General features: G+C 44.4%; 1 protein-coding gene across 4 annotated transcripts in view; it reads left to right on the forward strand.

Annotated features, from left to right (window-relative positions):
- Positions 1 to 2308: 2308 nt before the first annotated feature.
- spidr (scaffold protein involved in DNA repair) overlaps positions 2309 to 26495 on the forward strand; it is a 261397-nt gene continuing 237210 nt past the window's right edge. For 2 of the 4 annotated variants that reach the window (XM_033019695.1, XM_033019696.1), the window contains exons 1-5: positions 2312 to 2415; positions 7102 to 7260; positions 10144 to 10213; positions 13106 to 13318; positions 23201 to 23361. In XM_033019695.1, coding sequence (XP_032875586.1) covers positions 2389 to 2415; positions 7102 to 7260; positions 10144 to 10213; positions 13106 to 13318; positions 23201 to 23361 — 630 coding nt within the window. In that variant the 5' untranslated portion in view covers positions 2312 to 2388. Of the gene's footprint in view, positions 2416 to 7101; positions 7261 to 10143; positions 10214 to 13105; positions 13319 to 23200; positions 23362 to 26495 lie in introns of all 4 variants that reach the window. The other 2 variants (XM_033019697.1, XM_033019698.1) reach the window with 2 other exon arrangements.

Consider the following 26495-nt stretch of genomic DNA (forward strand, 5'->3'; position numbering starts at 1 on the left):
TCTCTGGCCACTGGCACTGTACCTACCTGCTTCAAGCATGCGGTGGTCCAGCCACTCCTGAAAAAACCTAACCTCGACCCCACCTTGCCAAGCAACTACAGACCCATTTCTAAACTGTCTTTCCTCTCAAAAGCCCTTGAAAATATAATTTTAAGTCAACTTTGCCTTACCTTCACCAAAATACTATCTTGGAAACTTTCCAATCAGGTTTCAGGGCTCACCACAGCACAGAGTCTGCCTTGTTGAAGGTACATAATGACCTACTGCTCACCGTTGACTCCGGCGACTGTGCAATCCTGCTCCTTCTCGACCTCAGTGCAGCATTTCATACTGTCCTTGAGATGTCTGAAAGGCGCCCATTAAATAAAATTTATTATTATTATTATTATTATTATTATCCTAATTGACCGTCTCCGGTACGGGGTTGGTACTGATGGCACTGCCCTGAGCTAATTCATCTCCTACCTCAAAGGTACGAGTTTCTCATCTAACATAGGCAACTCTTTCTCCTCCCCAGCTAGTCTCTGCTGTGGGGTTCCACAAGGTTCCATCCTTGGCCCCATTCTCTTCTCCCTGTATATGCTCCCCTTAGGCCAAGTCATTGAGAGGCACGACATTTCCTTCTATTGCTACGCAGACGATACACAACTCTATCTCCCTCTGAAGCCCAAAAACCAATCAAATCTTAACCTTACTCGCTGCCTCGAGGATATAAAGTGTTGGATGGCCCAGAACTTCCTCCAACTAAACGAGAGTAAGTCTGAGGTCATCCTTCTCGGCCCCTCGGACTCAATCAAAATGATAGCAGGCAGCCTTGGAAGCCTTACCCCGCTACTCAAACCTCATGTCAAAAACCTGGTGTGATATTTGACTCGGCACTGAAATTTGACAAGTCAATGTCATGGTAACAGCTAGCTTCCTTCAGCTTTGGACGATAGCTAAAATAAAACAATTCCTCCAATTTGATGACCTCGAAAAGATCATCCACACATTTATTTCCTCCCGACTAGATTACTGCAACTCCCTTTGCACTGGCATCAGCCAATCTTCCCTATCCCGTCTGCACTGATCCAAAACGCCGCAGCGAGACTCCAGACGGGCACCCGAAAAAGGGACCACATCACCCCGATCCTGGCCTCTCTCCACTGGCTCCCTGTGCGGTTCCGAATAAATTTCAAGATCCTCCTTCATGTCTACAAAGCCCTCAATGGGCTTGCCCCCACATACATTAAAAGTCTGCTCACCCACCACACCACCTCCAGGTCCCTCAGATCGGCTGACTTGGGGTTGCTGAATATCCCGCGGTCTAGGCATAGGGGCGACCGCGCCTTTGCGGTTGCAGCTCCTAGACTGTGGAACAGCATCCCCCTTCCCATCAGAACTGCCCCCTCCATTGACTCCTTTAAGTCGAGACTAAAAACCCATCTGTACTCCCAAGCCTTTCTTTACGTCCTCTGAGTGAGGGCTATATGTATGTAGTTTGCTTGTTATACTATTCTTATACAAATGTAAAGCACTTTGGCCAACAAGAGTTGTTTTTTAAATGTGCTATATATAAATAAATGTGACGACTTGAATATTGATTTCTCTAACTTCAAGTAACCCTTGCATCCCCTCTCTGTGTCCCTCCCCCACCCTTGTCATTGTACTAGTTTTACTGTCGTCCTATTAAGTTCCTATGTCTGTATAATCGTTGTCACCTATCCCACAGCTAACAACGGACCATTGTGGGCTCCACCTTTCCTTGATTTTGGTTGCTTTTTGCATATCATGAGATCATAAGTGATAGGAGCAGAATCGGGCCATTCGGCCTATCAAGTCTACTCAATCTACTGACCTATCTCTCCCTCCTAACCCCATTCTCTTGCCTTCTTCCCATAACCTCTGACATCAAGAATCTATCTACCTCTGCCTTAAATATATCACCTGACTTTGCCTCCACCGCCTTCTATGGCAAAGAATGCCACAGATTCACCACATTATGTTCCATTCATTGCAGTCTCAGCAGTCTATACGTGCAGTCTATATCTCTCATTCCCCTGACTTTCACGCTGAAGAAGGGTCCCACCCATTCCTTCTCTCCAGAGATGCTGCCTGGCCTGCTGAGTCACTCCAGCATATTGTGTCTGTTTTTGGTGTAAACCAGCAGCTGCGGGTCCTCCCGACACACGTGGGCGCTGGGGGTCGGGTTGCAATGTCGTCACCGAGCTTTCCTCCAATCGGCAGCCCCGACCGGCGCCCAGTTACAGGTGACGCCGCTCAGCCTACTCAGCTCATTGGGCAGTTCCGCGCAGCCGCAGTACATGGTGCCCCGCCTCAATTTCCGTCGCAACGTGGAGACGAGGAGAGGCAAGTCGCTGCTTCCGGCCCATAGTGGATTGTGCGGTAATGTCCGGCGCCAGAAAGGTACCCGGTGTGAGATAATACAAGTGCACTGATATCGTTTGCAGCATTAGAGGCAGGAATGTGTGGACATGCAAGACAGCAGCTTCAGAGGCTATATCTGGCCTGCTGAGTTTCTCCAGCACTTTGTTTTGTTCAAGATGCCAATATCTGCAGTCCCTTCTGCCCCCTTATATCTAAACTAAACTAACGAACTAACTAACTCTCTAACTAACTAACTAACTAACTCACTCACTCACTCACTCACTCACTCCCCCCACAATCATCCCTCCTTTCCTTCACAAACTTGCTCACAATGCCCTTTTGCACACTGCGCTTCTTCCCCATTCACTTACTGCTCCCTACCAATCTGTCATTCCCTTTGCATTATGCCCCTTCCATCCCCTTCGCACATGACACTACCATCATTTTCTTCCTCTCCAACACAACCTTTTCCACCACCTTCGAAATGATGGAGACATGAGACTGCAGTTGCTGCTGGAGGAACTTGGTGGGTCAAGAAGTATCTGTGGGAGAAAAGCAATTGTGGATGTTTTAGAAACATAGAAACATAGAAATTAGGTGCAGGAGTAGGCCATTCGGCCCTTCTAGCCTGCACCGCCATTCAATATGATCATGGCTGATCATCCAACTCAGTATCCCGTACCTGCCTTCTCTCCATACCCTCTGATCCCCTTAGCCACAAGGGCCACATCTAACTCCCTCTTAAATATAGCCAATGAACTGGCCTCGACTACCCTCTGTGGCAGGGAGTTCCAGAGATTCACCACTCTCTGTGTGAAAAAAGTTCTTCTCATCTCGGTTTTAAAGGATTTCCCCCTTATCCTTAAGCTGTGACCCCTTGTCCTGGACTTCCCCAACATCGGGAGCAATCTTCCTGCATCTAGCCTGTCCAACCCCTTAAGAATTTTGTAAGTTTCTATAAGATCCCCTCTCAATCTCCTAAATTCTAGAGAGTATAAACCAAGTCTATCCAGTCTTTCTTCATAAGACAGTCCTGACATCCCAGGAATCAGTCTGGTGAACCTTCTCTGCACTCTCTCTATGGCAATAATGTCCTTCCTCAGATTTGGAGACCAAAACTGTACGCAATACTCCAGGTGTGGTCTCACCAAGACCCTGTTTCCAATGCAGTAGAACCTCCCTGCTCCTATACTCAAATCCTTTTGCTATGAAAGCTAACATACCATTCGCTTTCTTCGCTGCCTGCTGCACCTGCATGCCCACTTTCAATGACTGGTGTACCATGACACCCAGGTCTCGCTGCATCTCCCCTTTTCCTAGTCCGCCACCATTTAGATAATAGTCTGCTTTCCTGTTTTTGCCACCAAAATGGATAACCTCACATTTATCCACATTATACTGCATCTGCCAAACATTTGCCCACTCACCCAGCAGATTGCAGTCTCCTAGCATCCTCCTCACAGCTAACACTGCCCCCCAGCTTAGTGTCATCCGCAAACTTGGAGATATTGCCTTCAATTCCCTCATCCAGATCATTAATATATATTGTAAATAGCTGGGGTCCCAGCACTGAGCCTTGCGGTACCCCACTAGTCACTGCCTGCCATTGTGAAAAGGACCCGTTTACTCCTACTCTTTGGGATATGGGGAGAAAGCTGTTTTAAATGGGACAGGTCTGAACCAACACCATTTTTTAAAAAATGACAAATTTCCTTACCAACATGAAGTGAAAACGGATGCTCTTCCATGTACCAACTCCGTAACACACATCTGAGCCACATCCACACTAAAGCATCTGATGAACTTTGGGATCAGAACTTAAAATTGACAATTTGCAGTCTCTGACCTCTGGTGCTGGTCCAGTTTTACTTTGGGTCACTGGTAATTATCAATGTTACTGATTGCTTTACTAATGAAGAAGAATAGGAAGTCGATAGAGTTGTTTTGCATTGAGACAATCCTGACCTAGAAAGATGTTGTGAAAATTGGTGGTCATTTTTCAGCTGAAGGTGGCAAGACAATATTTTTCTTGGCACCAAGTAAAGTGAATTGAGCTGGCAGAAAGCTATGATCTTGACTTTGGAGATCTGATGTGGGGGGCTACATTGCATTATCCAACAAACACTTTTTGGATGAAAAGGCGCAAAGTGCTGGAGAAGCTCAGTGCATTAGGTAGCATCTTTGGAGAGCATGGAGAGGTAACTTTTCTGATCCAAAACATTACCCATCCTTTTTCTCCAGAGATGCTGCCAGATCCGCTGAGTTACTCCAGCACTTTTTGTTTTGTAAAACCAGTATTGGCAGTTCATTTTTTCTACTTCTATGATGAAGATGGTTGTGAATGTTTCTGTTTTGCCTTTTACACTCTGATGCGATATCTGAATTTATTGGGAAGGGATGTACCACTGGAGTTTTGACTGACCCCCTTCTGTTCTTGAAAAACTAAAAACGGAAGATGTTGAAAATCTTAAACAGAAGAAGGAAAGTATGAGGGATGTGCAGCAGATTAAGCAGCAGATGTGGAGAGGATAAAGATGTTAATGTTTCAAGTCGATAACCCTCAGACGCTGCCAGATCTTTTGAGTATTCCCAGCAATTTTGGCTTTTATTTTGAATTTCCGGCTTCTGCAGGTTTTTGTTTTGCTTTTCAGTGATTTGGGTGTGTACTTGCCTCTCACTTAAAAGATTTCAATCCCACTACTGATTTTCAAAATATGCTAATAGAAACAACATCATTAGAGGTGTCATTGTTTTCTGAAGAAGGGAAGGGAAGTTATCACTTGATTTCTTGGCTAGTACTTTCGAGGTCAACATCACAGAAATAGTTACATGCCATCTTTGTATTGCTACTTAGATGAACTTGTTTTGTTGAATTTGGTTGTGGCATTTCCCATATTATGACAATGATCACGCCACAAAAGGAATCCACGATGGTTAGGAGGGCCTTGACTTGCAATATATAAAAAGTATACACATAGGTATTCTCTTCCACAGAAGACAGTGGAGGCCAATTCACTGGATGTTTTCAAGAGAGAGTTAGATATAGCTCTTGGGGCTAACGGAAACAAGGGATATGGGGAGAAAGCAGGAACGGGGTACTGATTCTGGATAATCAGCCATGATCATATTGAAAGGCAGTGCTGGCTCAAAGGGCCGAATGGCCTGCTCCTGCACCTATTTTCTATCTTTCTAAGTACATAAAAGTATAGGGAGGTTGTATGTAAGGTCATCAGGTCAAAGGGCGTGACGCACGGAGTAGCTCAACCCTGGAGTACAAGGCAGCTTCCGGCATACACTAGTAACACACGCAGCACGTCTGTTCTTACCTGTTAAAAACTGCCAAAATGGTCAATTTTTGCGCTGCAAAAGCATTGTGGAAATAGGGGTAACTGAGAGAAAACCGCCCCAATCGCTGCTGCTCACTGACTTGCAAAAGAGCAGAGTGCCGGTAGATTGAGTGCAAGTCCCGGCCCACGACTGCCCGGGCCTGTAGGGTGACTGAGCGCTCTGAACCTGAGCACCAAGGTGTAAGCGACCGAAGGAGCGCATCCCTCGGGACAGCCCCCACTCTCCCCCCGGGGTCAGCGCTGTCCGCCCACGGCCGCCCTCTGCCCCGTCTCCCTCTGCGTGGCCGCACTGTCACGGGCTGTAGGTCGGCAGCACACACACACGGGGCCGGGTGGAGTGGGGCCGCAGCTCCAGGCAGTGGACACACGGGGCCGAAAACCCGGCAATGTCCCAGTCAACTGCAGCAGAGTTGGGGACAGTCTGGCCCCTCCGCCCACCCACTCTCACTGACTCGCTGAACCGGCACCCGACCCCCACACCGGGGTGATTCACCCCACCGACCCCCGGACACTGACCCACACACGGGGTGATTCACCCCACGATACCCACACCAGGGTGATTAACCCCCCGGACCACACATGGGGTGATTCACCCCCACCCCCACACGGGGTGATTCACCCCCCCCCCCCCCCGACACCCACATCGGGGTGATTCGCCCCACTGAACCCCGACCCATACACGGGGTAATTCACACCCACACACCGGGTGATTCACCCCCCACCCGGCCGCGGGGACAGACGGCCCGGGGTCCACGAGTGTGGAACCAGTCAGCGTGAAGTCCGGATGCCTAGACAGAAGATGGGCCCGCTGCACTGGCAGCCATAGTAAGTGCTTACCTGAAGTTCACCGCTTGTACTCCAGAAGGCGTTGCATGGCAACAGTACGGGTCAGGGGTTGTGACCTCGTCTGCCATGCAACCTCCCTATGCATAGGCTGGATAGTTAGAACCATTTTCCCTGAATAGAAATATCAAATATTAGAGGGTATAACTGTGAGAGGGGCAACGTTTAAAAGAGACGTGTAAGACAAGATTTTACAGAGGGTAGTTGGTGCCTGGAATGCAGTGAGATGACGGAGGCAGTTATGATAGTGGTGATTAAGAGGCTTTTAGAAAGGCACATGGAGATGGAGCGATGTGGATCATGTGCAGGCAGATGAGAGTAGTTTAAGTTGACAACATGCTTGGCACAGACATTATGGGTTTTAGGGCTTTTCGCTTTGCCGCACAAATCAAGGCCATATCATTCTATTTGTTAATCTTGATGAAAGAAAGTTAAATAACATTTTTTCTGACTTGGTGGGATTGTAAAATTGAGAAGTAAATCCAATTAGTTGCAAATTGGTTTATTACAAATATGCAATACTACATATTTGTCTATTTTTCAGAGGAAAAGGACTACTGCAATGACACAGGGATTCATTTCTTTACGTGATGCAGAAGTTGCTTGCAAGAGGGCAAATAGCCTTGCTAAGAAATTTACACCTTCAGTTGCAAAATCATGGGACTATTGTGGAGAAGGTTTTCAAGAATTATTACATAAGGAGGTAAGATAATTTAATATTGTTAGGTCGCAAATCTTGTTTTCTACTTCATTGGTGACTTTCTATTGCTTTCCATTTCTATCCTAATCTCAGCAGTTTTTTTTAAGCCATGTTTCAAATATGCACTTGTATCTATTGGTATTGTCTTTTATGAACTTCTGTCCTTTAATTGACATCTGATACAAGCCAACCCAGCACTTAGTAATGAAATTAACATCTCCCATAAAAAACCATAACACCACAAAATGCCGGGAATTCTCAGCAGGTCAGTTGGCATCTAGGGAGAGAAGAGCAGTTAATATTTGAGGCTGGTAGTCATCGGAACTAGTTAGGGGAAAAGTTAGAGATGGATCAAGTTTTAAAATGCAGAAAAGGGTGTTAGGCAAAAGAAAACATAAAGTAAGGGTTGGAAATTGCTGTAGGGATTCAGTGGGTCAGGCAGCATCAATGGAGGGAAATGGACATTTTGGGAGAGACCCTTGCAGTGGACTGAAAGAGTGGAGAGAGATATCCAGTGTAAAGAGGTAAGGGAGGTGGGCGTGAGTTTGCACGCAATAGGTGGATCTAGGTGAGGGGAGTTGGGTTAATGGATGGAGTCAGGTGGGGGAGAGAGCGCTGCAGAAAACAGAGGCTGGGGTATGAAAGGTGAAGGTAGCCAAGAACTGCAGATTACAGAATCTAATGAGCAAGGAAGGTAAAGTATCAGAATTAGAATTAGAATAGTACTTTATTTACCAAGTATGTTTTGCAACATACGAGGAATTTCATTTGCCAAGTCAGTCATTCTAATAAAAAGCAACAGATCACCCAAAACACATTTTAACATGAACATCCACCACAGTGACTCCTACATATTCCTCACTGTGATGGAAGGCGAAATAAAGTTCAAGTCTCTTCCCTTTGTTCTCCCGTGGTCGGGGACCTCGAGCCTTCCGTTGACGGGACAATCTTGACTCCCGTAGGTGGGAGGTGGGATGGGCAGTTGGGAACAATGGGGGGGGGAGAGGACCCGATTGGAGGAGTGTGCAGGAGATGGACAGATGGAGTGTTTAGTTTAGGTTAATTTAGAGATACAGAAAATACTGGAAATGCTCAGCTGCTTAGGCAATGATGCTATCTCTGATTAGTGACCTTCTGTCAGAACAGATTTTGTTAGAATGGATTCACATGCTGGATAGAAACATAGAAAATAGGTGCAGGAGTGGGCCATTTGGCCCTTCGAACCAGCACCTCCATTCAATATGATCATGGCTGATCATCCAAAATCAGTACCCCGTTCTGGCTTGAGTTCACTGCCTGGATTAGAGCTATAAGAAGAAGTTGGATAGACTCAGACTGTTTTCTATGGAACGCCGGAGGTTAAAGAATAGAAGTAGAATTAGGCCACAGCCCATCAAGTCTATTCTGCCATTCAATCACGGCTGATCTATCTCTCCCTCCTAACCCCATTCTTCTGCCTTCTCCCTCATAACCTCTGACACCTGAGGGGAAGCCTGATGGAAGTAAATAACATTATGACATGCATAGATAGGAAAGACAGTTAGAACCTTTTTTCCCCAGGGTGGAAAAATATCAAAGACTAGAGGGCATAGCTTCAAGGTGAGAAGAGCAGTTTTAAGGAGCTGTGCGTGGCATGTTTTTTTTTTTAACACCCTTCTCCCCTCGCCCACCATCCTTCTCCTCCACTCCTCCACCCCCCTCTCTCTCTCCCCCCTTCCCTCCCCCCTTCCCCTTCCCCTTCCAGGGTGGTTAGAGGGGGGGGGGGGGGTTAGGGTGTGTGTGACGCGGAAGGCTGCTCCCCTGAATTCCATAGAGCTGCCGACAGCTTTCGTGCATGAGACGCGCACGCTTCATTTCCAGAACATTCTGAATGCATGACGCACGGTTGCATTTCGATCTCTCTGCCTCTCCCGCTCTCTCTCTCCCCCATCTCTCTCCCCTCTCTCTCTCTCTCTCTCTCTCTCTCTCTCTCTCTCTCTCTCTCTCTCTCTCTCTCTCTCTCTCTCTCTCTCTCTCTCTCTCTCTCTCTCTCTCTCTCTCTCTCTCTCTCTCTCTCTCTCTCTCCCCCGCTCATTCTCTCCCCTCCACCCCTCTCCTACCCCCTTCCCTCCCCCCTCTCTACGCCCCCTCACTCCCTCTCTCTCCTCCCCTCTCTCTGTCCTCCCATTTATCTCACCCCGCCTCCCCCCTCACCCACCCTCCCTCACCTCCACCCCCCCTCTTCCTCTGTCTCTTGCCCTTCTGTCTCTGCCCCTTTCTCTCTGTCTCTCCCCATTTTCTCTCTGCCCTCTCTATCCTCCCCCTCCCTCTCTAGACGCGCCTGCGAGTTGGGGGCTATGCGTCAGTGGATAAGGCGGTTATGGGGTAAAAGGAGCAAATTAATAATATTAATATAATATCGAGGGGGGTAGTTAGCGTGTGTGCGCGGGGGTAGTTAGTGTGTGTGACGCCTCATGCCGCCGCCCCCCTCCCCCGCAACCACACTTTGGGGGAACAGACCCAACGGGTCTGCACCTGGTCTAGTTAGCTATAATATTGTAGAGATATTATTGTGCATGCAATAATTGTATATCACAAACTGTGTCAATCATCTTGCTTAGATGCAGATACAACATAAACTGAGCTCAGAGTTTGATCACTAAAATCTTTAACCTGTGTAAAACACTCCTGAAAAATATTATTTTAGATAATGCAGCTCAGTATTTTTAAAATGCAGATAAAAACATTAAAATATTTTCATTTGCTCTTTTTGATATTAGTAGCGCCATTTTGAAAAAAAAATTAGATCTGAAATGTGATATTTGAAATTAACGTACTTTTCCTACCCATGTCATTGAATATTTTTTAATGCTGAAATGCTATTCATCTCCAAATATTATGTAACAGGATAAGAGATCCATGAGACAAGATTTAAAAGTAGTCCGAAACCTTGCACCTGCACTTCATTCTGCTGAAGGTAATTTTTCTAATTTCAAGTGCTTACTTGTACTCTCATTGAAGGTGCTGATTGTTATTAGAGTTGAAGTTTCAAGTATCTCTGTTTTATGGCAACAGTCCATGGCTGTTGTTAGGAATTTACGCACCAAGTTTCAGCTTTCAATTTGTATATAAAGGGCATCAAGATCATGCAGCTGCATTTATTCAGGAAGAGGTGATAAATATATATTTTTTTAATTTAATACCTCTCCAGCAATGGACACTTATCCTAATGTGCAGCACCACTACTGCTGAGATCAGGTAATTAAGTTTGGTCCAGGATGTGAACATGAAGCATTTGGTGTTTGTAGCATGGTGGTAGGTGAAAACACGAAAAAGTGGATTTTATACCCCCTTTTCATCTTTTGAAACTTTAAATATATAAATGACATGTAGTATCTCTAAGAAAGTGGCAGCTCAATTATATGATTGCCAAATCTATTATTTGCTGCTTACTAAGCCTGTTTCCTACTTATCCTGAGATAAGTATGCCCTGAGTTAAAATACACTATTTTGGATTATTTTATTCCTTCATTAATACTTTTTCTGGTAAGAGTGACCACTTCTCTCTCCAAATAATTTATTTGTGACAGTTCTTGATAATAGTATATTAATACATGTTCAGACCAGATGAAATGCATCCACAAAAAAAGGAAGTTGGTGAAAATTATGAATTTTCCACATATTTCCATTGTAGTTTTAAAATTAAGGTGTTATGATTTATGCCAGAGAACACAATCTCAATTATTACTTTCTTAGAAGTTAACATCTAGTTCCAACTAAAACATCATCTTTGATTTTAATACTCAAATGCACCACCAAGAGTGTATAGTAAGAGATATCATCTCCTCTCTCACCAAAAGCACTGTAGAGTAAACAAGGCATAGCTATGGGCACGCGCATGGGCCTCAGCTATGCCTGCCTCTTTGCAGGGTACATCGAACAATCCTTGTTCGAGGCGTACAGTGGTCGTATCCCCGAACTCTACCTCCGCTACATTGACAACTGCATTGGTGCTACCTCCTGCACCCATGCAGAACTCACTGACTTCATCCATTTCACCACTAACTTCCATCCGGCACTCAAAATCACCTGGACCATTTCCGACATCTCCCTACCGTTTCTAGACCTTACTATCTCCATCGCAGGTAACAGACTACTGACCGACATCTACTACAAACCCACTGACTCCCATGGCTATCTGCACTACACTTCTCATCCTGCTTCCTGCAAGGACTCTATCCCCTACTCCCAATTCCTCCGTCTACGCCGCATCTGCACCCAGGAAGAGGTGTTCCAAACCAGGTCTTTGGAGATGTCCTCATTCTTTAGGGAACGGGGGTTCCCCTCTTTGACTATAGATGAGGATCTCACCAGGGTCTTCTCTACATCCCGTAGCTCCGCTCTCACTCCCCATCCCCCCACTCGTAACAAGGACAGAGTCCCCCTTGTCCACACCTTCCACCCTACCAGCCGTCACATACAACTGATAATCCTCCGACATTTTCGCCACCTCCGACGGGATCCCACCACTGGCCACATCTTCCCATCTCCTCCCCTTTTGGCTGTCCGTAGAGACCGCTCACTCCGTAACTCCCCGGTCAATTTGTCCCTTTCCACCCAAACCACCCCCTCCCCTGGTACTTTCCCTTGCAACTGCAGGAAATGCTACACTTGTCGCTTTACCTCCCCTTCGACTCCATCCAAGGACCCAAGCAATCTTTCCAGGTGAGGCAGAGATTCACCTGCACATCCTCCAATCTCATCTATTGCATCCGCTGTTCTAGGTGTCAACTGCTCTATATCGGTGAGACCAAGCGCAGGCTTGGCGATTGCTTCGCCCAACACCTCCGCTCAGTTCGCATTAATCAACCTGATCTCCCAGTGGCTCAGCACATCAACTCTTCCTCCCATTCCAAATCTGACCTTTCTGTCCTGGGCCTCCTCCATGGCCATAGTGAGTCCCACAGCAAATTGGAGGAGCAGCACCTCATATTTTGCTTGGGTAGTTTACACACAGCAGTATGAACATTGACTTCTCCAATTTCAGGTAGTTCTTGCTTTCTCCCTCCTTCCCCTCCCCTTCCCAACTCTCCAACAACCTACTTCTTATTCTTCTTCCCTTCTTCTTCCCCCCACCCCCACATCAGTCTGAAGAAGGGTCTTGACCCGAAACGTCACCTATTCCTTCGCTCCATAGATCTAGATGCTGCTTCACCCACTGAGTTTCTCCAGCATTTTTGTTTACTGTACAGTAACTTATAATAGGTCTTGAGGATCAAATATTGATCAAACAGTTGAACAACTGAGGGACAGGAGGATTATAAAAAAAATGTTAAACATGATTCAAATGGCAATAGTGAAGTTCCTTTGGCTAACTAACAACAAAGAACAGGGAATAGATAAGACTTTTGCCTTCCATCACAGTGAGGAGGTGTTTGGAGATTGACTGTGATGGATGTTTGTGTGAAACTGTGCTAATTGAGTGTTTTGTTTATTTTACTGTTATGACTGTAGGGAATAACATTTTGTTCAAACCCCTGTTTGTTTGAATGACAATAAAGGCAATTTGTATTTGTCTTTGTAACATTATAAGCAAACTCACCGGCCATTTATTTAATTCCTGTTTGTGGGACACTGCTGTGCACATATTAGTTAGGGCATTGACCTCCATCAGTGATTTATGTTAAAACACAGTTTATTGATGAAAAGTAAGAGATAAATGCAAATATATTCAGAGTGTTCTACTTTGTCTATTAACATTAAATGTATTTTTTAAAGTTATAAAATTAAATATTTGTGCCAAACCTATTATTATATTAAAATATATTCTGCATAATTGTATGTTTGGAACTTTTTTATGCCATATTAGATACAACAAACACTGGCAGTCAGAACTTGGAGGAAAGTGCAGAAATTGTGTGGAGTTCCAGTGAGAGTGATTTATCAGATGGAGAGGTAATGACTAGTAATTCAAGAGTTACGAAGGAAAGAAGATCTGTTCTAAAAAGCCAGAGTACAGCAAACACCTCCCACAAGTACAGCTGCATGCTAAATTCATTAACAAGCAGTCAGTCCAGTGAAGGCAAGTAACTTTCTATCACTTCCCCAGAAAAATGTGATTATTTGTAAATTGCTAACAGCTAACTGCATTGAAGATCCTCATGTTTTACAAAGACTGTTCTCAGGAGGGAAACTTTGGTCTGATGTAATTGGAAGGATTAATGGTGAAAATAAGGCATAGCATTACGGGTGATTTCCACATTAATCAATTTTTTTATACAATAGCAAATGAGTCTAATATAATGATGAAACTGTTTAACTCTATCTTGAACAGAATAAGAGCTGAATGGGTGGCTCATAACATTTTCATCTGAATGGACTGTCTGATTTTTGCATGCATGAAGCATTCAGAGTTGTAATATTACATTTCTACATCGGGTGATTGTTTGCATGCATAACTCTTAAGGTTTTTGGTTTATTTCCAAATGATTGTTATCCACGGTTTTCTGGTGAAAACATTTGATGATGTAAATATAATAATATCTTTTATTGTCATTGCACAGAGGTACAACGAGATTTGGTATGCAGCTTTCATCCGATGTAATAACTTATTTAACTAAAAATTTAGACACCCAGAGAAACAAGATTTTAAAAAAACCCAGTAAAACAGTATAAAGTGCAAATAGGTCTGTGCCGGTTCGATGTGCGACTTGACCATCCGAGGAAGACAGTTCATGGGATGGGTGGGGTGGGGGCACTCAGCAGGGCTGGTTCAGAGCAGCTATAGCTCTGGGGATGAAGCTGTTCCTAAGTCTGGAGATGCGGGCGTAGAAGGTCTTGTAACGTCTGCTTGAAGGTAGAAGTTCGAACTATTGCACGAGTGTGAGGAGTCTTTGTGAATGCTGACGGCCTTCCTGAGGCACCGTGTATTGTAGACAGGGCCGGCCTTAGGAGGTGTGGGGCCCAATTAGGATCATTTTTCATAGAAATATAAATAAATAATTATAAATGAGTCACGTGTCGTGAGTAATATGACAATTCGGGGGAGAGTTCCTTTCACAGCGTGTGGGGAGTCTAGCCAGGGGTAAAGTTGCAGGGTGGGCAGGAGCTTTGAGAAGGAGGGGGTCGGGTTCATGCCATTAATTCACTCACTCATCGCTGCCGCGGCGCTCTGGGCGTCTAGCCACCGCATTGTGGCCGGGGAAGGAAGCAGCTCGTCTACGAGCGGCCTCCATCACCGGACAGTGGAACCGACTGCCATCTCAGCGCCTTCTGCCGGCAGTGCTCTCCATCTGAACAGTGAGGGGACCAGCTCAAGAGCAAAAATCATAGAGCGGAGCAGGTCAGCAGGTGATGGATAACATCACAGCGGGCGGTGGAGCTTACTCCTTTGTCAGTGCGAACAAGGGATCAATTGAGGTTACTCGCACTGACATATGGAGTAAGCTCCACTGCCTGCTGTCCTGTTATCCATCGCCCGCTGACCCGCTCTTGAGCTGGATGATCCACGGCCGACCCCCTCTTCTCAACGCTCCTGCCCTCCCCGCAACTTTACCCCTGGACAGACTACCCACACGCTCTGAAAGGAACTTCCCTCCCCCCAGCAGCGCTGTCCTTTTACAGCCGCTTCCCACTTTACAGCCGCTTCCCATCAGCTGCCAGCAATGACGGATAGACTTGGTTATCCCTCAGTACAGCAACATCGTTCTAGATGTTGCTGTACTGAGGGATAACCAAGTCTATCTTTCTTGGCTAACAACCTAACCTTCGGCCTCCAAGATGCAGGTACATTTTCTGGCAATGTTACAAAATTTTGAGATTTTAAAAATCAAGTCTGCAATTTATCCCATCAGATAAAGCAAAAAAAGAAGTTTAATTTGACACCTAATTCACTTTCATATCTTCAGTATTACAAAATGTTATGGCCATTTTCATACTCGGAAATTAGCATCTTGTTCCCTATTGCTTTTCCATTGACTTAACACAAAAGCTGTAATCGAGGACAGAAAAAAGCCCATAACTTTCTTAAAAAATTAAGAGAACTGAATGAAATATTCAGTTATTATAGATTGAAGCATTCTGAAACAAATATAAAACATCTTACTTGGATGACCTGAAATTAAAGCAGATAATTAGTTAATTACCTAATTGTAGCTAATTACAAAATTGACCGTTGTGACGGAAATAGTAATAAACACCCAGACTGCCTTGAAAATTCAAAAATGTGATATTTTCAAGATCAGAACTTTAATATTATTGTATTATATGCTGTAAGTCTGTGAAAGATAGGTAAATAAATTACAATTTCTAGCAATAGACCAAGTCTTGCAATCAGAAACTAATTGATCATGGGGAACACGGACATAGCAGACCAATTGAATAACTACTTTGGTTCTGTCTTCACTAAAGAAGACATGAATAATCTGCTGGAAATAGCAGGGGACCAGGGGTCAAATGAGATGGAGGAACTGAGTGAAATCCAGGTTTGCCGGCAAGTGATGTTAGGTAAATTGAATGGATTAAAGGCCAATAAATCCCCAAGGCCAGATAGGCTGCATCCCAGAGTACTTAAGGAAGTAGCCCCAGAAATAGTGGATGCATTAGTGATAATTTTTCAAAACTCTTTAGATTCTGGAGTAGTTCCTGAGGATTGGAGGGTAGCTAATGTAACCCCACTTTTTAAAAAGGGAGGGAGAGAGAAAACGGGGAATTACAGACCAGTTAGTCTAACGTCGGTAGTGGGAAAACTGCTAGAATCAGTTATTAAAGATGGGATAGCAGCACATTTGGAAAGTGGTGAAATCATTGGACAAAGTCAGCATGGATTTAGGAAAGGTAAATCATGTCTGACGAATCTTATAGAATTTTTCGAGGATGTAACTAGTAGAGTGGATAAGTGGATGTGTTATATCTGGACTTTCAGAAGGCTTTCGACAAGGTCCCACATAAGAGATTAGTATACAAACTTAAAGCAAACGGTATTGGGGGTTCAGTATTGATGTGGATAGAGAACTGGCTGGCAGACAGGAAGCAAAGAGTAGGAGTAAACGGGTCCTTTTCACAATGGCAGGCAGTGACTAGTGGGGTACCGCAAGGCTCAGTGCTGGGACCCCAGCTATTTACGATATATATTAATGATTTGGACGAGGGAATTGAATGCAACATCTAAAAGTTTGTGGATGACACGAAGCTGGGGGGCAGTGTTAGCTGTGTGGAGGAGGCTAGGAGGCTGCAAGGTGACTTGGATAGGCTGGGTGAGTGGGCAAATGCATGGCAGATGCAGTTTAATGTGGATAAATGTGAGATTATCAACCTTGGTGGCAAAAACAGGAAAGTAGACTATTATCTGAATGGTGGCCAATTAGGAAAGGAGGAGATGCAATGTCATGGTACACCAGTTATTAAAAGTAGGCATGCAGGTGCAGCAGGCAGTGAAGAAGGCGAGTGGTATGTTAGCATTCATAGCATAAGGATTTGAGTATAGGAGCAGGGAGGTTCTACTGCAGTTGTACAGGGTCTTGGTGAGACCACACCTGGAGTATTGTGTACAGTTTTGGTCTCCTAATCTGAGGAAATACATTCTTGCCATAGAGGGAGTACAGAGAAGGTTCACCAGACTGATTACTGGGATGTCAGGACTTTCATATGAAGAAAGACTGGATAGACTCGGTTTGTACTCGCTAGAATTTAGAAGATTGAAGGGGGATCTTATAGAAACGTACACAATTCTTAAGGGGTTGGACAGGCTAGATGCAGGAAGATTGTTCCCGATGTTGGGGAAGTCCAGAACAAGGGGTCACAGTTTAAGGATAAGGGGAAAATCTTTTAGGACCGAGATGAGGAAAACATTTTTCACACAGAGTGGTGAATCTCTGGAATTCTCTGCCACAGAAGGTAGTTGAGGCCAGTTCATTGGCTATATTTAAGAGGGAGTTAGATGTGGCCCTTGTGGCTAAAGGGATCAGGGGGTATGGAGAGAAGGCAGGTACAGGATACTGAGTTGGATGATCAGCCATGATCATATTGAATGGCAGTGCAGGCTCGAAGGGCTGAATGGCCTACTCCTGCACCTATTTTCTATGTTTCTATGTCTTTATGGAGAAGATCAGTTGCTAGTTCGTACATTGGCATATCATAATCAGTAGCATCATCATACTCCTCAGATTGTAACCAATAAGCAACTCTGTACACCTTGTTTTTCCTCACCTTTTCAATTTTGGCATTGTAGACTACAACATTTTTGCTCTTCAAACCACGCATGACATGCCTTTCTGCCCACTACTTTCCCATTAAGAATGTCCTGTAGATTCAATTTCTTAAGAAAAAGATAATAAAAAAAAATAGCCTAAGTATCCAAATAACAAACTAATCCCATTCACACAAGAATTCACAATATAGCATGATTTTTAAATCTCACTCATGAATTTATATTCAATGTGACCGTGGCTGATCATCCACAATCAGTACCCCATTCCTGCTTTCTCTCCATATCCCCTATCTAGCTCACTCTTGATAGCATCCAGAGAACCTGCCTCCACTACCCTCTGAGGCAGAGAATTCCACAGACTCACCACTCTCTGTGAGAAAAAGTGTTTCCTCGTCTCCGTTCTAAATGGCTTACTCATTCTTAAACTGTCCAAGCATGTCCAAACCCTTAACAATCTTATATGTTTCAAGGAAATACCCTCTCATCCTTCTAAACTCCAGAGTATACAAGCCCAGCTGCTCCACTCTATCAACATATGACAGTCCCGCCATCCCGGGAATTAACCTTGTGCACCTACTCTGCACTCCCTCAATAGCAAGAATGTCCTTCCTCAAATTTGGAAATCCAAACTGTACACAATACTCCAGGTGTGGTCTCACTAGGGTCCTGAACAACTGCAGAAGGGTCTCTTTACTCCTATACTCTTGTTATGAAGGCCACTGTTATAGTTTTCTTCACTCCTGCTGTACCTGTATCCTTACTTTCAGTGACTGATGAACAAGGACCCCCAGATCCCGTTGTACTTCCACTTTTCCCAACTTGACACCATTTAGATAATAATCTGCCTTCCTGTTTTTGCCAAAAAAGTGGATAACCTCACAGTTATCCACATTGAACTTCATCTGCCATGCATCTGCCCACTCACCCAACCTGTCCAAGTCACCCTGCATTCTCATAGCATCCTCCTCACAGTTCACACTGCCACACAGCTTTGTGTTATCTGCAAATTTGCTAATGTTACTTTTAATCCCTTCATCTAAATCATTAATATATATTGTAAATAGCTGCGGCCCCAGCACTGAGCCTTGCGGTCCCCCACTAGTCACTGCCTGCCATGTCAAAATGTGGTGGGAGATCGGAGTTGTTTGAGGAATGGCATTTGATGCTGGGCTAGATGGGCTGGTTAATTGTACTGAAAGACCAATCACACTTTGTGCTAGATTTAAAAGGAAGCACTCACTCCCTCTGTGGTGTAAATAATGTTTGTAATCCATGAAGGAGAGAGCAGACTGGCAATCCACAATAGGCTGCTTAATTGGAATGCAAGATACAGAGGCCTGGCGTATATAGGGATTTGGCTTATATTACATTCAAGGTTCTTATACGTGTTATATGATAGAGCATAGAACAGTATTGTCAAGAGTGTTTTACTGCCATATGTCCCAGATAGAACAATGAAATTATTACTTGCAGCAGCGCAACAAAATATGTAAACATAGTACACTGTAAACCATATAATAAACAAAAAAAAGTTCAGTGTGTGCAAAAAAGTTCCATATGTTCAATGTATAGCACAGGAACAAGCTCTTAGGCCAACAATGTCTTGGCCGAACATGATGCCAAGACCAACTTGCAAGTATTGCAGGCAGTGAAGATAGCAAATGGCATGTTGGCCTTCATAGCAAGACGATTTGAGTGTAGGAGCAAGGAAGTCCTACTGCAGCTGTACAGGGCCCTGGTGAGACCACACCTGGAGTATTCTGTGCAGTTTTGGTCTTCCAGTTTGAGGAGGGACATTATTGCTATTGAGGGAGTGCAGCTTAGGCGGGATTGACATACGATAAAAGAATGGGTCGACTGGGCTTGCATTCACTGGAATTTAGAAGAATGAGAGGGAATTATGGAAACATATACAATTCTTAAGGAATTGGACAGGCTAGATGCAGGGAAAATATTCCTGATGTTGGGGGAGTCCAGAACCAGGGATCACAGTTTAAGAATATGGGGTAGGCCATTTAGGATTGAGATGAGGACAAACGTTTTCACCCAGAGAGTTATGAATCTGTGGAATTCTCTGGCACAGAAAGCAGTGGAGGCTAATTCACTGTATGTTTTCAAGAGAGAGCTCTTGGGACTAACAGAATCAAGGGACATGGGGGAAAAAGTAGGAATGGGGTACTGGTTTTGGGTGAGCATGTGGAATCGCGGTGCTGGTTTGAAGGGCTGACTGGCCTACTCCTGCACCTATTTTCTATGTTTCTATGTTAACTCTTATCAGCCTGCACATAATCTATTTTGATCCGTTCCCTGTTGACTTCATTGATTTCTCTAATATTTGTTGATCCATTGACTTCTCTAATATTTCGCTTGGGTAATTGCAGGGGCGGAAATCGCTATCAAAACATGGGACGGGGGCACAATTTCTTGGTGGCCGCACACACATATGCGCTTGGCTTTGGAGGCCTTGGGCCCTGTGAACGGTAACATCGGGAGCTGACCTGGTTGGTGACCGACTCCGAACTCCAGCAACATCAGCTCCGTCCGCCCCGAATAGGGGCTTGAATCGGCCCGTTTGCGGGGCCTTTCATTGCCCGGTGCGCCGCGATTTTAAGCCATGCCGGGCGATGAAAGGCCCCGTGATCGGACCGATTCAGCCCTTAGAAAGCATCTGATACCCGCTTGAATCTTTCAAAAGCTACAATGTGATAAATAACACTTAAACAAATAAAACTGAAGCAAATGAAGGCAAACAGAAGAACCAACCTTAGAGGGGGGGGGGAGAGAGAGAGAGAGAGATGGGGAAAAAAAACCTAAATAACGTGAGTGACCGTGAATGAGGAACTTACCTGCAAGCCAGCCAGGAAACCCGTTCGACCGGAGCCCTTAATGACCTGACCCGTTTAAATCCGATACCTGTTTAAATCATTCCCATCCACCAATACAGCCAATTAGTTCAAATGGTAATTGTACCCGCATCAGATAGTTTTAAGAAATTCTCTGTGAATACCTTCAGTAATATTTGAAGGTCAAAACACAATTGGTGACACATCGTGTTAATACGATGTTAACAGTGACATTTAACAAGCGCTTAACAGTGACACCCGCACTGTCTCGCGGAAAGCGGAGATTTTTAATAGATTTTTTTTCACCAAATTTCAAAGTCCGGATGACAAAACATGGGGGGGGGATTGTCCCCCACCTTATCAAAACATGGGAGGGTTTGGCCGCCCCCCCCTCCCCACCTTCCCGGGATTTCCGCCCACGGGTAATTTACACTCCAGCAGTATGAACATTGACTTCTCTAACTTCAGGTAGCCCTTGCTTTCTCTCTCTATCCCCTTCCCAGTTCCCCCACTAGTCTTACTGTCTCCACCTACATTCTTTCTTTGTCCCGCCCCCTCCCCTGACATCAGTCTGAAGAAGGGTAGCAACCCGAAAGTCACCAATTCCTTCTCTCCATAGATGCTGCTACACCCGCTCAGTTACTCCAGCATTTTGTGTCTACCCTGTTTATCCTTATGCCTATCCAAAAGTGTCTCAAATGCCACTATTGTCTTTGCTTCCACTACCACTCTTGGCAGCGCATTCCAGGCACTCACCATCCTCTGTGTTGGGAAAAAAAATCTTGCTCTGCACATCTCCTTTAAACTATGCCCCTCTCACCTTAAAACAATGCCCTCTAGTATTTGATATTCCCATTGGAAAAATATTCTTACTGTCTACACTATCTATGTCTCTCACAATTTTATATACTTCTATCAGTCTCTCCTTGACCACTAGTATTCCATGTGTTGGCACTTTTAGGGAGTTATGGATTAGAACTCCAAGATCCCTCTGTACATCAATGCTATAAAAGGTCGTGCCCTTAATTGTATATTTTCCCATACATTTGACCTCTCAAAGTGCAACACCTTGCACTTGCTCAGATTAAACTCCATCTGCCATTTCTCTGTTCATTTACATAACTGATCGATATCTCGCTGTATACTTTGACAACTTTCTTCACAGTTTGCCACCCTAGCAGTCTTGGAGCCATCTGCAAACTTACTCACCCACACATCAATGTTGATGCCTTGAGTCATTTATATATATCTATCTCAAACAACAGAGGTCTCAGCACAGATCTCTGCGGAACTCCACTGGTCAGAGACCTCCAGTCTGAATATTGTCCTTCCACCACAACCCTCTGTCTTCTATCAGTAAGCCAGTTATGAATCCATACAACCAAGTCACTTAATCTCCTGCATCTTAATCTTCTGGATCAGCCTACCATGGGGGACTTTGATCAAATACTTTATTAAAATCCAAATCGACAACATCTACTGTCCTAATTTATCACCTTTGTCGTCCCCTGAAAATTTTTTTTAATTGGCAAGACACCATCTGCTGCATGCAAAGCCAAATGAATGTCCATAATTAACCCTTTCTCATCCAAATGGGAGTAAATCCTATCCTGAAGAATTCTCTCCAAGCTTCCCTACTAATGACTATACTTCACCGGCCTCTCATTCCCTGGATTCTCTCTACTTCCCTTCTTAAACAAAGGGACAAATTTAGCTACTCTCCAGTTCTACCAGATCTTACCTGAGAAGTGAGCTAGGGAAGACACAAAGATCTTCATCAAGGCTCCCGTAATATCCTCTCTTGCCTCTCTCAATATAGATCTTATCAGGGTCTGGGGATTTAACCATCTCGATGCTCTTCAAGAGCCCCAACATCCCTTCGTCCTTAATCTCAAATTACCCTTGCATATTAATATTCTCCATCTTGATCTCATTGTCCTCCATGTCCTTTTCCTTGGTGAAAACAGATGCAAAGTACTTGTTTAGAACGTTGCCTACATTCGCCTACTTCCCACTTGCTATTGGCAGGACTACATTGCAATCCCATTAGGGTGCTTGCACCTTTCTTATTTGTATTGCCTCAGCGGCTGAATCCTCCTGTACGTCCTCTCTAAGTGCTGCTGTGACAGTCTTCCTGATTAGTCGAGTAATACCTTCACCTCTTTTCCCTTCCTCATCACGTCTTAAACATTGAAATCCCAAAACATTGCCAGTCTGTCTCCCGATCACAACCCAGTCTTTGCAATGGCCATTGTAGTCCCAAGCACTGATTCAGGCTCTAAATTCATCTGTTTTCCCCACAATACTCCCTTGCATTGAAATAAACACACTTCTGCTTAACTGCATCACCTCCCTGTCTGTCCTTCCTTTGAGTCGTACTGATCCTAACCTCTAACTTCCCATCACCTTCCAATTTCTGACCCACTACTCTGGTCCCACCCACCCTGCCACTCTAGATTAAACCCAAGCGAGTAGCAGTAGCAAACCTCCCTGAATAATCATGGGAGCTGAGTCAGGTATTCCTTTCCCATCCCTCCATCAGCTGGGAAATCGTGGGCTGAGCCCCTCAAATTGCAGGCAGAGCACCAGGAGATCTGTCTGCTGACATTGGACCACATTAAGTTGGGGGTGGGGCTGCAACATAGACTGGGCAGCAGCCTTTGGGCTTCATTGACATATTAGATGGAGATTGGGAAGGTGATTTACAGTTGGGGAATGACTCTTTATTCTTGATTTTCTTGAAGCCTAAAACAAGACCAATGTACTTTTCACACATCATCAGCCAATTCCAAAAAAGGTTGTTGGCTTTGAAGCGAATTCCATTCTGAAATCACATCACAAGTCTGTTCACAGATTTTAAAATATCCCTTCAATGTTCTTAAATATAATTTGTTTGTACTTTTTTTTTAAACAGAAGAGTTTGCAATTGACTGGGACAGTGTTAGTGATGATGAAGGTGAGATTTCGGACCAAAATGAGCGTTCATTGGACATACGATGTACTGATTCCGATGCTTCAGTGAGCAGTAAAGCGAAATGCAGAGAAAGTGCAACTCCGCAATCAGAATCATTAACAGTGAGTCTGATCAATTTGGTTATTTTATTTCATTCTTTAAAGCATTGTAATAGGGATTTTATTGGCCTAGCACAGAGTCAAGAGAGGAGATTAACGCAATGGAAAGGAAGGACATTAGCTTGGAGGACGTGGAATTGATATGGGTAGAGCTGCGAAACACTAAGGGGCAGAAAACGCTAGTGGGTATTGTGTACAGGCCACCTAACAGTAGTAGTGAAGTTGGGGATGGCATCAAACTGGAAATTAGAAATGCGTGCAACAAAGGTAAAACAGTTATAATGGGTGACTTCAATCTACATATAGATTGGGTGAATCAAATTGGCAGGGGTGCTGAGGAAGAGGATTTCTTGGAATGTATGCGGGAGAGTTTTCTAAACCAACATGTAGAGGAACCAACTAGAGAGCAGGCTATTCTAGACTGGGTATTGAGTAATGAGGAAGGGTTAGTTAGCAGTCTTGTTGTGCGTGGCCCCTTGGGCAAGAGTGACCATAATATGGTTGAGTTCTTCATTAGGATGGAGAGTGACATTGTTAATTCAGAAACAATGGTTCTGAACTTAAAGAAAGGTAACTTTGAGGGTATGAGACGTGAATTGGCCAAGATTGATTGGCAATTAATTCTTAAAGGGTTGACGGTGGATATGCAATGGAAGGCATTTAAAGACTGCATGGATGAACTACAACAATTGTTCATCCCAGTTTGGAAAAAGAATAAATCAGGGAAGGTAGTGCATCCGTGGATAACAAGGGAAATCAGGGATAGTATCAAAGCAAAAGATGAAGCGTACAAATTTGCCAGAATAAGCAGCTTACCAGAGGACTGGGTGAAATTCAGAGACCAGCAGAGGAGGACAAAGGGCTTAATTAGGAAAGGGAAAATAGATTATGAAAGAAAACTGGCAGGGAACATAAAAACTGACTGCAAAAGTTTTTATAGATATATGAAGAGAAAGAGATTAGTTAAAACAAATGTAGGTCCCTTGCAGTCAGAAACAGGTGAATTGATCATGGGAAACAAGTATATGGCGGACCAATTGAATAACTACTTTGGTTCCGTCTTCACTAAGGAAGACATAAATAATCTGCCGGAAATAGCAGGGGACCGCGGGTCAAAGGAGATGGAGGAACTGAGTGAAATCCAGGTTAGTCGGGAAGTGGTGTTGGGTAAATTGAATTGATTAAAGGCCGATAAATCCCCAGGGCCAGATAGGCTGCATCCCAGAGTACTTAAGGAAGTAGCTCCAGAAATAGTGGATGCATTAGTGATAATTTTTCAAAACTCTTTAGATTCTGGAGTAGTTCCTGACGATTGGAGGGTAGCTAATGTAACCCCACTTTTTAAAAAGGGAGGGGGAGAGAAAACGGGGAATTACAGACCAGTTAGTCTAACATCGGTAGTGGGGAAACTGCTAGAGTCAGTTATTAAAGATGGGATAGCAGCACATTTGGAAAGTGGTGAAATCATTGGACAAAGTCAGCATGGATTTACAAAAGGTAAATCATGTCTGACGAATCTTATAGAATTTTTCGAGGATGTAACTAGTAGAGTGGATAGGGGAGAACCAGTGGATGTGTTATATCTGGACTTTCAGAAGGCTTTCGACAAGGTCCCACATAAGAGATTGGTATACAAACTTAAAGCACACGGTATTGGGGGTTCAGTATTGATGTGGATAGAGAACTGGCTGGCAGACAGGAAGCAAAGAGTAGGAGTAAACGGGTCCTTTTCACAATGGCAGGCAGTGACTAGCGCGGTACCGCAAAACTCAGTGCTGGGACCCCAGCTATTTACAATATATATTAATGATTTGGACGAGGGAATTGAATGCAACATCTCCAAGTTTGCGGATGACACTAAGCTGGGGGGCAGTGTTAGCTGTGAGGAGGATGCTAGAAGACTGCAAGGTGACTTGGATAGGCTGGGTGAGTGGGCAAATGCATGGCAGATGCAGTATAACGTGGATAAATGTGAGGTTATCCACTTTGGTGGCAAAAACAGGAAAGCAGACTATTATCTAAATGGTGGCCGATTAGGAAAAGGGGAGATGCAACGGGAGCTGGATGTCATGGTACACCAGTCATTGAAAGTAGGCATGCAGGTGCAGCAGGCAGTGAAGAAACCGAATGGTATGTTAGTATTCATAGCAAAAGGATTTGAGTATAGGAGCAGGGAGGTTCTACTGCAGTTGTACAGGGTCTTGGTGAGACCACACCTGGAGTATTGCGTACAGTTTTGGTCTCCAAATCTGAGGAAGGACATTATTGCCATAGAGGGAGTGCAGAAAAGGTTCACCAGACTGATTCCTGGGATGTCAGGACTTTCATATGAAGAAATACTGGATAGACTCGGCTTGTACTTGCTAGAATTTAGGAGATTGAGGGGGGATCTTATAGAAACTTACAAAATTCTTAAGGGTTGGACAGGCTAGATGCAGGAAGATTGTTCCCGATGTTGGGGAAGTCCAGGACAAGGGGTCACAGCTTAAGGATAGAGGGGAAATCCTTTAGGACCGAGATGAGAAAAACATTTTTCACACAGGGAGTGGTGAATCTCTGGAACTCTCTGCCACAGAAGGTAGTTGAGGCCAGTTCATTGGCTATAATTAAGAGGGAGTTAGATGTGGCAGGTACGGGATACTGAGTTGGATGATCAGCCATGATCATATTGAATGGCGGTGCAGGCTCGAGGGGCCGAATGGCCTACTCCTGCACCTATTTTCTATGTATCTATGAATGGAACACCATGTCATAGAAACATAGAAAAATAGGTGCAGGAGTCGGCCATTCGGCCCTTCAAGCCAGTACGCCATTCAATATGATCATGGCTGTTCATCCAAAATCAGTACCCCATTCCGGCTTTTTCAATAGACAATAGGTGCAGGAGTAGGCCATTCGTCCCTTCAAGCCAGCACTGCCATTCAATGTGATCATGGCTGATCATCCACAATCATTACCCCGTTCCTGACTTCTCCCCATATCTCCTGACACCGCTATCGTGAAGAGCCCTATCTAGCTCTCTCTTGAATGTATCCAGAGAACTGGCCTCCACTGCCCTCTGAGACAGAGAATTCCACAGACTCACTACTCTCTGTGTGGAAAACGTGTTTCCTCATCTCTGTTCCAAATGACTTACC

The sequence above is a fragment of the Amblyraja radiata genome, chromosome 4 (assembly GCF_010909765.2).
Source record: "Amblyraja radiata isolate CabotCenter1 chromosome 4, sAmbRad1.1.pri, whole genome shotgun sequence".
Taxonomy (NCBI): domain Eukaryota; kingdom Metazoa; phylum Chordata; class Chondrichthyes; order Rajiformes; family Rajidae; genus Amblyraja; species Amblyraja radiata.